Source organism: Vigna radiata, chromosome 8 (genome assembly GCF_000741045.1).
Source record: "Vigna radiata var. radiata cultivar VC1973A chromosome 8, Vradiata_ver6, whole genome shotgun sequence".
NCBI lineage: Eukaryota > Viridiplantae > Streptophyta > Magnoliopsida > Fabales > Fabaceae > Vigna > Vigna radiata.
In genome coordinates, this window is record NC_028358.1 from 33,124,916 (window position 1) to 33,137,161 (window position 12,246).

The 12,246-nt window shown below is 37.5% G+C and overlaps 1 protein-coding gene across 1 annotated transcript in view; it reads right to left on the reverse strand.

The window, feature by feature from the left end:
• Positions 1 to 12,246, reverse strand: part of LOC106771876 (probable inactive ATP-dependent zinc metalloprotease FTSHI 5, chloroplastic) — a 29,705-nt gene that overhangs the window by 9,994 nt on the left and 7,465 nt on the right. Inside the window, exons 3-11 of the mRNA XM_014657889.2 lie at positions 6,406 to 6,606; positions 6,019 to 6,312; positions 5,649 to 5,930; positions 4,374 to 4,463; positions 4,154 to 4,285; positions 2,640 to 2,813; positions 1,856 to 1,977; positions 1,563 to 1,764; positions 517 to 645 (exon numbers count right to left, since the gene is read on the reverse strand). Coding sequence (XP_014513375.1) covers positions 517 to 645; positions 1,563 to 1,764; positions 1,856 to 1,977; positions 2,640 to 2,813; positions 4,154 to 4,285; positions 4,374 to 4,463; positions 5,649 to 5,930; positions 6,019 to 6,312; positions 6,406 to 6,606 — 1,626 coding nt within the window. The remainder of the gene's footprint in view (positions 1 to 516; positions 646 to 1,562; positions 1,765 to 1,855; positions 1,978 to 2,639; positions 2,814 to 4,153; positions 4,286 to 4,373; positions 4,464 to 5,648; positions 5,931 to 6,018; positions 6,313 to 6,405; positions 6,607 to 12,246) is intronic.

Genomic DNA, 12,246 nt, shown 5'->3' on the forward strand with positions numbered 1-12,246 from the left:
TTATTTTATAATATAATAAGTGAAATAATGATAATAATAATAATAATAGTAATAAAAGCATAATGTATGATATAATAAACTAAATGTGTGTGTATATATATTTGCATAAAAAGCTAAACAATAATAATAAATTATAAATAATATAATAATAAGAAATGTATAAATAATAAGTAAAAAAAGAATATAAAAATCTATATATCTATATATATATATATATTTATGGTTGCTGCTATGCGCTGTGGACAACTATTCTCTAGGCCAATTATGTTAGTCACTCATATAAGACTCTCAGTTTGTTATTCTGAGTAGTTAGCCTGCCCATTTTGTTACATAAGACATCTAAACTATAAATACCATGTCATCGCTCTTGAAAATATATGGATAAAGAATACTCAGATCACATTTTCACTCAATTCTATTTGCATATAAACTCTATTAAGAGGCAACAAAGGAAAGTTAACCTTTTCCTATTTAAGCTATTGTGAAAATTAAGTACCCTGATCTACAAATACTTACCGCAAAGAAACCACAGTAGCCCATCAATTCATCTGTGTCAAGAACTTTGCCCCGGAAGGCACTCCCCTCCAAAGCCATTGGAACAATTTTTAATTCAATAGGCCGTAAAAGAGCTGTCTTCTCAGCAACCTGAAAATTTAGTGAACAGTTTTTTAAGTTCAAAGGTAGAAACAAACAGTAAATATAATAGGAGACTTTAACAAACTAGTTATCAGTTAAGAAACTCGTTAAGTTATCCGGTTTCACTACTCTTGGTATCCTCCATTTCCATTGTAATTGTTCATTTCCAATATATAATTGCATTTTTAGGCTCACATAAAGCATCATCATTCAATAAGCTATCACCAAATCCCCACCTCCCCACCTCTCTTTCTGCCCGTCATTTATTAGCTTTACCACTAATCCTCTATATATTTGAAGGGGGGAAACCAACCACTTAAATACTCCACCAAACATCTCATACTAGTCAATGAGACTTAAGCACCTCATAACACCAGGTCCCTATCAATTATAAATGACAGTTATTGTAGATTCAATGGCATCAAACACACTCTCCCAAAATACATTATGAGTATTTCTAGTTCAGAAACAGAAGACTAGTTATTTTAATAATGTGAGGCAGTTACTTATTGAAAAGAATTTTGGGTTTCTTGGTAGGCACTAGAGTCCGGGCAGTGTCCCTCTTCATTGGTTTATTTCATAAAGGTTTTCAGTAAAAACAATGAGGATCAAATCTTTTGGTGTAGTAAGTTGGAGAAAACTCTTTAAACTCCAATAATGTCCTTGTTCCTTTACACTTGTTACAGTATAGGATTTTATTTATTACTTATATGATTTTTTGTGCTCTACTCATGGCTGTTTCAGTAGAATCACCATTTCGTTCGCAGAGACTGAGAACTCAGTCTTCCAGCATAAAACATGTTTCTTGTTCTTTTTTGTACCTTGCTTTCACCCTTTGTGGGATATCTTACCATCCCCTAGTTGAAACTTCCACCATATTTTTGGTGGAGCAGGGTTGTATTTGAAAAAGAGAAGGTAGGATAAACCTTTTTCCAGTCAACATAATCAATAAGCTGATCATCCATGGTTTCCTTTGCTGCCAAGTACAATATTTTTTCTCTCTCGGCTTGTGTCGGTCTTTGAAGATGAAATATTCTATCCATGCGACCTGGCCTCTGCAAGGCCTCATCAATTTGCTTGAGATTTCTTGTTGTAGCCATCAAAACAACTCCATCTTGCTTCTCAAATCTGCATTGTATCAACCGGTTGTTAATTACTCCTTACATATGAGCATACTTTCATTCTCAGACAGTCAAAAGAAGCAAAGACTATTGGTTACCCATCAAGTTCCACGAGTAGTTGATTGATGAAAGTTTCATGATCTTGATTTTTGGTATGAATATATGTACCACGTACACCAGCAAACAGATCAAAATCTTCCACAAATATTATCACAGGAGCCTACAAAAAGCAACAAATAAATCAGGAAATGAAGAGACACAATCTAGGAATTAAAAGATCAACAAACTCATTCAACCAGACAACTATACAAGTATATAGCATGCATAAATGGAAATAAGTTACAAAAAAGCGACATCAATACAGGGAGAAAAAGTGGACGAGAAGTTGTAAAACATTATCACACATTTATAAGGTAGGTAAACGTATTTGATAACAATGTTGATTTTTTTAGCATACAAATTCACATTTTGAAAATAAAGATTACATGCATAATTTGAGAAAGTGTTCAAAATATAAATATTTTACTATTATTTCCAATTCCTGTCTTTGACAAGGTTTTGAGTCACCTCAGGTTTGGAGGAAACCAAATCAGAGGTGGGGCCAGTTGATGGTTGGCCAGCCATTCCAGTCCAATTCCAATATTGCTGGAATGAACATATAAACATAATTTGACTAAGATAACTATCACAACAAATGTATGACGCATAAATTGACTGAATCAAGTGTATCAAGGCACAGTCAAAGGCCAAATGAAACTGAACCATGTGATGTTGATATAGATTTACTTATAATTAATAACTTATTTGGTTCATAATTATAGAGTTAAAAATAGTGAAAGATAAGAAAAAAGAAAATAGATATTGTGGTTTAAAGAGGATAACCAGATCTCTTGCTGTCTGAAACAATTCACGAACGTTGGAGGCACTTTGTCCAACCCACAGCCCAGCCTCCAATTGCTGGGCCTTAATTTCAACAACGGGCACCTTAGCCTCAGCAGCAATAGCCAATGCTAGAGATGTCTTACCGGTACCCCTCTCACCTACAATAAGAACACCCTGCAATACAGAAAACAGTTCCCAGTAGTTGACATGGGCATTTCAAACCAAAGTGTATGAGACTTTAGTTATATAATGAAAGGGTAAGCAAAAATGTTGGAAAGGCAGTCAACTACAAATTTATATTGCTACAAATATTATTATTAGAATTGAGAACAAATTATGTCTAATTCAACCCAAAAGCTAGCTGAAAAGTGGAGGACGGCCAAAGACTGGACATCAAGAATGAGATTTGAAGGATTAGACAACTATATACGTGGCCCAATAGCAATACCAGTGTGAGCTAAGATAGCATGTCTAAGTTTAATTGAGAACAAAACGATTCAATTAAATGCCAAAAGCTAGACCAAGGGAGAGGAGTAAATACAAATATTTTAAAACCTAACCAGTCAAGAAACAAATTCAAAGTTCAATGGTTTGACTATAGTTGAACTTGAATAGGTATAAATAAAATAGTATAAAAAACATATTACCATAAATTTATAAGCTTAAAAACTTGAAATGAAAGATAATTTTATAGGTTCTTAACATTGAAAGTATAGAGGAAAGTTCAAATCACATATATCATAATGTTTGCGTCTAAGTATCAACAATACACAATAATATCTATTAAGAATGACTAGTTTTCCTTTAGAACAAAAAAGAAAATGAGAAATTTCTTTAGGTTGAACTTTTACGCTTTCAAGAAAAAAATCAGAATAATGGTCTGATTTTTTTTAAAAAAAAGGTAAATATTAAACTCTCAAGGAAACATTATTTCTTGGAGACTTATAAGCTTTACATCAATTATAGATATGACAAAAATTATGTTTATACGTAAGGACAATTCTCACCCTATAACTCATCTTTTGCGTTGAGTTTCACTAAAATTCTAAGATGACATTAGAGTCGTTATAAGTGATTATTGATAGCCTACCGGATCATCATTATTGAATTCTTGTCAAACCCTTCAAATATGTGCTATTGTGCAACCTTTATGTTGGAGATATCCAGTCCTCGAGTAGGGATATATCTTACTAAATATTTCCCCTTATTAAGAATTGATTTTGTTCCTTATTATTGTATATCTTCTTCATTATCAATAAGAGTACTCAAGGGTGTAATTATTTACTTAAAATATCATAGCTTTTTTTTCTCACCATTAACTGAACTAAATAAGTAAGGTTAACTTAAGCTGGTTTAAGTAATTTCATGGTTGCTTTTATTCAAAACAAGTTCTTTTTGTGAATCAATTTACAAGGGAGCAGCAAGAACCTAAAAATTGATAAAGAAAGTTGTCACATCCCAATTTTGAAAGAATATATAGAATGAGAAAAAAGAATCTTCATGAAATATCATACCCTAGGCGCCTGTGCACCCATTTCCTGGAATGCCCGTGGATTCTGCAAAAATGCCACAACTTCATTGATTTCCTCTTTCATAGACTCGACGCTAGCAAAGCTCTTCAATGGTATTGGCGGTTTCTTCACCCTCTGCATAACAGCTATAAGTTTCAGTCATTTTCTTGATGAGGTATTATCCAGTAATAAAACAGAGAATAAAAAGTTGTCGAGTTTTAACCTTCATCTGTTCAAATGCAGTCTTTATGGGATCAACACCATCCTTTCTCCTCTGCTTGATTTTTTTTATTTTTTGACCAATGTAATACTTCTGCAAGATAGCCAAAAACAGAGAAATAATACTTTGTTAAATCTTGCACCGTGGTAACATAAATTTGTGTTCTGGTCCTCATTCCATCTAATATAGGTACATTAACGAAACTGACAACTACAAACTAGACTGGCTTTGGCCCACCCAAATTTTATTGTTTAGGTGTGTCTGGAACAAGAAAATTTATTATCATATTTGATTATCTAACAACCACATGTTTTCCACATTAGAGAACTTGCTAAAAACGAAATTGTCAAGAACCAATTCTCCGAAAAGCTTAAGCAGTAACACAGGCCCAGTCACACAAGAGTTCATATGAATTAAAGTGCGTACAACAAAACCCAATTTTACCTTCTGAAACTTTAATTCAATAGATAAGGGTAATATAGATCAAAATCACTTGGTGTGTGTGTGTGCATGTGTGTATTTGTGTTCTGAACAAAAATACAAAAGGGGTAAAAACCCACACTCCACGAGGTCCCTATAGACTGAGATGCAACAAAGATAAGATTTTATAAAGTTGTACAATAGTTAGCAAAAGAACTTTTCCTGACATTTTGCCTCAAGTTAGACCATACAAATTATATGACTATATATATATATATATATATATATATATATATAATAGAATTTCATCACATGCTAAGGTGTACATGAGAAAGAATAAGAAAAAGAGGAATGACTTGGGTTCCATGTATGGCATGAATGATAGCAGCTGCTTCTGTGACTAACTTTACGAAATGGCAAAGTTAGAGAGGGAGTGTAAGGAAATATTGATTCTGCTCAGGACTGCATGGGGGGAATATAGGTTTCGGAAGATGTGTGAAAAGTGGAGAGCAATTGGGAAATAAACTCTTGGGAGAGCGATAGGTCAGTTGATTACCTAGTAAATAGTTTTTTTTATCAGTCCACTCAGAAAAATTGAAATAGACTCCAAAATGATAGTAGCTTCTGCAGAACTTTTTAAGACTTTGATTCTCCACAGAAAGTGATATGTTTAAATAGAGTATAATATTAGTGATACATAATATGAATCCACAATACAGTATAAACTCGGAATTAGTGATAGGCACATAAACTAGAGCAGGGTTTTAGGGATTCTCCAAAGAGTGATAAGATAACCATCAGAAAATTATGCAGAAATCTAAAAAATAACATACACAAGATGCAAGAACAAACTTATACCACTCGCCGCAACTTCCGCCTGTTTGGATCTCTTCGGAAAGGCCCAAACCCAAGAAGTCTAGGAAGTTTTCTCCTCATAAATTTGACCACATGAAACAAAACAAATCCATATATAGAAGCTCTGACAAAAAACCAAAAAGACCATGAAGATTCTTCATCTTCGTCTGTTGATTGTCGGGATTTAAAATTTGATTCTGCCTCTGATTGCCATTTCAAGTACCATGTGGTGTCAACCGTCTGGTATATTTCCTCTGGCCAAGCCATTCCCAATTGTATCCTCACCTGTAACATAATGACAACAATGGCTTAAATTTATAAGTTAAAACTAATAACCTTCATTGCAAATGACAAGCAGTGAGTTCAACAATACCGGGTATGGGACTAAAAATTCCACAATAGGAAACACCACCACCACCATTATGTCATCAGTGGTATCCTTAATTTGGGTAAAGATCCAATTTTTCGCCCGTGTGACAAGTCTAGAATTCCACAAGCCACTAACAATCCCATTACAAACTCTTAATATCAAGAGAAGCTGTTGGCGAATATTCAATTCAGAGAAAGGAATCCACATGAGATGAACCGCTGTTGGAATATCACATGCAAGCATTTTCATATACAGCCCATCAAATCCCCCCAAATCTTCAAAAAGCATTTCAAATTCCTGAAAAAAGAAAGCATATTTAATAATCACCATACATGAAATAAAGCCAAAAAAAAACTTAACAATAAGAAATAGAATATATACAATAATTACCTTTATGTCTACGTAAAATTGTTTGTCCTCCCCCTTTAATTCGATATACATGGCACCCCAATCATGCCTAATGCGAACATACTCTATTAGCTTTTTTGAGACAGCATAAGGAACAGCCACTGGATCCATCTCCCATCTCTTCTTCTCTTCATTATACCAAGTCCTTGAAACTACTCTGTCGCGGTCCAAAAGAATCCGTTCCTGCAATAGAGAAGTAGGAAGTAGGAACTAGTCAATGCCAGATGACAATAAAGCATTTTCCCACTTAATGCCTAATAACAAAAGGCCAAAAGTAAGTTCAAATCAACATCTTGCACAAAATTATATGAGCAAAAACTTATCCACCATTAACACCTCACAAAAATACACACTTCTGCTTTATGTTACTCCGTTGATATGACTAGAGAAAAGTCACATGAAAAGAACCACTGCAACATACAAGATAATTATTAAACAATATGATCCTCAAACTGCAAATCATCTATTTTTTTAGCTTGCCCTTTTGCAATTATGTTATGGACTTAGCTTCAAAAAGTATCACAGATCAGAAGCTGGACACTTCAACAACTAAGACAATTATACAACCCAATAGGAATTGGAATAATTTGGTGGCAGCAATGATGCTATTTGTTTTTACTCATACAACTTCAAAAATTTGGAATATCATTAACAAGATTAAATTTGAGGGGCTTCAAATACAGTATCAACGTATTAAGAATATATATTACTGTTGTAAATCCTTCTGGATCAATAGCAGCAGGTAATTTGAAATCTAACATAGTTGAGTTTAAAATTCTTAAGGCTTTTACAATTACTTGCATGTCAAGGAAAGCAGATATCGGTCTCCTCTAGATTCAAGTTGGATCAGATGTAATACATATGGAGATTATACTGGTAATGGCAAAAAAGCACCATGTCAAATTTTATGAAATAAAAAGGTGAGAACGTGGGTTGTTACGCGGAATTTATACAAGAAAATTAAGCTTTTGATGGGTGTTATTCAAGCTATTGACATTGCAATTCAAAAAGGTTGGAAGTTCTTTGGATGGAGATGGATTCTTTAATTACTTTGAAAGCTTTGTCTAATAGTTCTTTAGTTAGTTGGAAATCAATGAATAGATGGAATAGTGTTTTGAAGTCTATTATGGGTAGGAAGTTTACATTTTCACACATTTTTAGAGAAGGAAATAGGTGTGCAAATAGGTTATGTTAGAAGTCTCACATCCATTAAAGATAAATCTATTTTACAGTATATAAATGAATGCAAACCAAACTTTACAAGTCGGTTCTGTGAGATTGAGTTAGACTTACAGTCTACTTTTTAAGAGGTTAACTACTTCTTGTCCTAGAACTTTAGATTTTACTTGGTGGGATGGAGTGCCTCCTTGTTTTGTCGTCAATCTTTTTAGTGATAGTGGTCTCCCACATTAAAGATTTTTATAGTTGGCTTTGGTTTGGTCTCCCACTACTGTATTTCTTTTTTCTTTTAATTCTACTATCGATGGAGGAGAGAAGAAGGAGAGGTAGTCAAGAAGCATGGAAGGACGAATGGTGGCGATGGAGGCGACAATGGAGGAATTGAAGGCGGAGATGCGGGCAATGACTCTCGCTTTTCAACGAACCTCGAGAAGGCGTTCCAGGAACCATGATTGGAGCTCCGCAGGGAGTCGCGATTCTGTCAATGCTAACCGTGAACGACGACCACCAGAGAGTTCAGAGGACGGAGGAGACGTGCAACGAAGTTGGATGAAACGTGTTGAACTTCCAACGTTCGAAGGAACGGATCCCATGGGCTGGATAGCGAAGGCCGAGAAATTTTTTGATATCCAGAGCGTGACAGAGAGAGAGAAAATGAAGCTGGTATACATCTGTATGGAGGGAGACGCTAGTTATTGGTACCGCTTTTGGCGGAAGAAGACCAAATACCCAACTTGGAGCATGTTCACTGTCACTCTAACGCGGAGGTTTGGAGGCTTAAACAGGGGATCCGTTTATGAAAAATTGGCCACCGTATGACAAAGGGGAAATGTCGATGAATATATACAGGAGTTTGAAGTTCTGGTGGCGCAAGCAACAGGAGTGGATGAGGAACAACTTTTGGTGAGGCCGCATGACCCATGCGATCTGTTGACGGCGATGGAGCGAGCTCGCGATGTCGAGCAGGCGGGATCTGTATCGTGAGGTAACAGCGGAACGGGAGGAAAAGGGGGGGCGACTTAGGGAAGGTATTCCTCGAGCTCAGGTATTGTCGCGAGGACGGAGACCTATCGCGGGGCGTCAGAGGGGTGTGTGAATGTCGGCGGTGGATCGGGAACGAAGAAGGAAGGCGTTTCCAACATTGTAACCTCCCGAGCACGTAGTAACGGGAGAGGGAATGATCAAGGAAGAGGAGTAAGAACGTTGACTTACCCCGAATATATAAAAAGGCGTGAAGAAGGGTGTCGCTTCCAGTGTGGAGGCCCTTACATCTCGGACCATCGGTGTGCTGAAAGGAGTATGAGGGTGATAATTTTGGTGGAAGAAGATGAAGAAGGAGCCCAAGAGAAGATCGAAATGCAAACCCCAAGGATGGAACACACGACGATGGAACTGTCGGGTCGGGGTTGTCTGCCGGAGGACTCACTCAATTGAATACAATGAAGATGCAAGGATGGATGAAGGGGAGGAGAACTATGGTGTTAATTGACAGAGGAGCTAGTCATAGCTTTATATCCACCATGTTGGTGAAAGAATTGGGTTTGGAAAGCACTGACACTCGTCCCTATAAAGTGTGCTTGGGTGATGGGCAAAAGAAAATAACCAGTGGGTATTGCACAGGGGTTCCCGTGAAATTATATGGTTTGGAAGTTAGAGATAAAACGTATTTCTTTGAGTTAGGCGGTGTGGGTGTGATATTAGGAATCACTTGGTTAGCTTCCCTAGGAGAGATTAAAGTGGATTGGGGACGGCTAATTATGAAGGTGGAGCATGAAGGGAAAGAAGTGGAGATAAAAGGAGATCCCACTTTAACATGTAGATTGGTGACACCCGAAGTTCTCTTAAAAGAAAAAGAGATAGAAGCCATGACTATCGTGTGGAGCTTAAGTCAAGCAAAAGCGGTGGAGGTAGATGGAGAAGCCGAGAGATGGACACCGACGCAAGAGGCAAGGCTGAAACGGATTATGTCAGACTTCGAGGGAATATTTTGAGAACCTCAGGGGCTGCCACCTAAGAGGAAAGTAGACCACCAAATACCCTTGAAGGAAGGAACAAAGCCCATAAGTGTCAAGCCATACCGCTACCCACACCTTATGAAAACAGAGATAGAGAGACAAGTTGAGGAAATGTTGAAGCTCGGCATTATTCGTCCCAGCAATAGTCCTTATTCAAGCCCGATAATATTAGTGAAAAAAAAAAGATGGGAGCTGGAGATTTTGTGTAGATTACAAAGCACTTAATAAAGTCACAATGGCGGATAAATACCCAATACCAATTATAGAAGAATTGTTGGATGAGCTCCAAGGGGCAAGTTATTTTTCTAAGATTGATTTAAGGGATGGATATCATCAAATCAGGATGAAAATTGAAGATATTCCTAAGACAGCTTTTAAAACACATCAGGGGCACTATGAATTTCTCGTGATGCCTTTTGGGCTGACAAACGCCCCTGCCACGTTCCAAGATATGATGAATTCTGTCCTAAGGCCGTTTTCGAGGAGGTGCGTTTTAGTTTTTTTTTGTTGATATATTAATATATAGTAAGTCATGGGATGAACATATGCAGCATTTACAGCAAGTTTTGAAGGTGATAGCACGACAGAAATTATTTGATAATAAAAACAAAGGTGAATTTGGGAGAGAGCAAATTCGTTATTTGGGGCATAAAATTTCAAAGGCAGGAGTTGAGATGGATGAGGAGAAGGTTTATGCGGTGATGGCATGGCCTGAGCCCAAAAGTATTAGAGAGCTGAGAGGATTCTTGGAGCTGACTGGATACTACAAGAGATTCATCAGAGATTATAGGAAGATCGCTCAACCTCTCACCAACCTGCTTAAAAAGGGGAAGTTTGATTGGTCTCCTGCAGGGGCAGAGGCAATGCAGAGACTCAAAACAGCAGTAATCACAGCTCCAGTATTAGCATTACCTAATTTTGCCCAAACCTTCCACGTGGAGTGCGATGCTTCAGGCACTGGTTTAAGAGCAGTTCTGTCTCAAAACAGAAAATCGATTGCTTATTTTAGCAAAGCTCTGTCAGAAGTATCACTCACCAAATCTGTTTATGAGAAAGAATTGATGGCTTTGGTGTTAGCCACCCAACACTAGCTACCCTACCTTTTGGGCCAGAGGTTCTTTGTTTATACTGACCAAAGGAGCTTGAGATATTTGTCGGAGCAATGTATTACTACTCAAAACCAGCAGAACTGACTGGCTAAATTGCTGGGATATGAATTTGATATTGTTTATAGGATTAGGGCATCCAATAAGGTGGTGGATGGGCTCTCAAGGAAAGGGGAGAAATTGGAGGAGAGAGAAAAAGTACTGCACATCCAGGCCTATTGGTCAAATTTTCAGGAAATTATGGAAGAGGTTAAGAAAGATGAAACTCTAAAGAAAGTGATGGAAGACATAAGGGCAGATCCGAATTCACATCCGGCTTATACCCTGGAACATGGGAGATTACATTACAAGGGGTGGTTGGTTTTGTCAGCACAATCTTCCTAGATACCAAAATTATTAACAGAGTTCCATAACACAGTCACAGGAGGACATTCAGGAGTCTATAGAACCTATAGAAGGGTGGCACAGTCCCTGTGTTGGACAGGAATGAAGAAGACAGTCATAGACTATGTGGCTGCATGCCTAGTATGCCAACAGCATAAGTACTTGGCATCCTCACCCAAAGGCCTCTTACAACTTTTACCCATTCCGAAAGCAATATGGCAGAACATAAGTATGGATTTTGTGGTAAAGTTACCTAAATCGCAAGGATTTGACACTATACTAGTGGTGGTGGACAGACTCAGCAAATATGGGCATTTCATTCCCATTAAGCATCCGTATACAGCAAGGTCTATAGCCGCAGTGTTTGTGAAGGAGGTGATTAGATTACATGATATACCTATGACCATTGTAAGTGATAGGGACTCAACATTTGTGAGCATCTTTTGGCAGGAGATTTTTAAATTGCAGGGCACACAGCTTAGGATGAGTATTGCCTACCATCCAGAGACAAATGGACAGACGGAAGTATTAAACAGAGTGCTAGGAACATACTTACGCTGTTTTAGCTCAGAACAGCCTAAGAGTTGGAGTTTGGTGTTACCTTAGGCAGAATACTAGAACAATACCAGTTATCAAGGGGCATCTAAGTGCACACCCTTTGAAACTGTTTATGGCAGACTTCCTGCCACACTGACACGATTCATCCTGGGAGAAAAGTGGTAGAAGCAGTAGCCCAAGACTTGCAGACACGAGATGAGGCTCTACAGCAACTGAGATATCATCTGGCCAGGGCCCAAGCCTAGATGACACACTGTGCCAATAAGAAGAGGGTGGAGGCCAAAATCAAGTAGGAGATTGGGTATTTTTGAAAATCATACCTCATAGGCAAACATCTATGCCTACAAGAATCCATTCGAAGTTGTCCGCAAGATATTATGGTCCTTTCCGCATGGAGTAGCAAATAGGTCCAGTAGCCTTCCCGCTACAGCTACCAAAAACAGCAAAAATACATCCTGTTTTCCATGTGTCCCAATTGAAGTTAGCTATTGGAAAACATCTTATTGAAGGCACCCTCCCAACTGAATTACATGATGAAAACCCTCGATATACCCCGATGAAGGTGTTACAACGCAAGAACC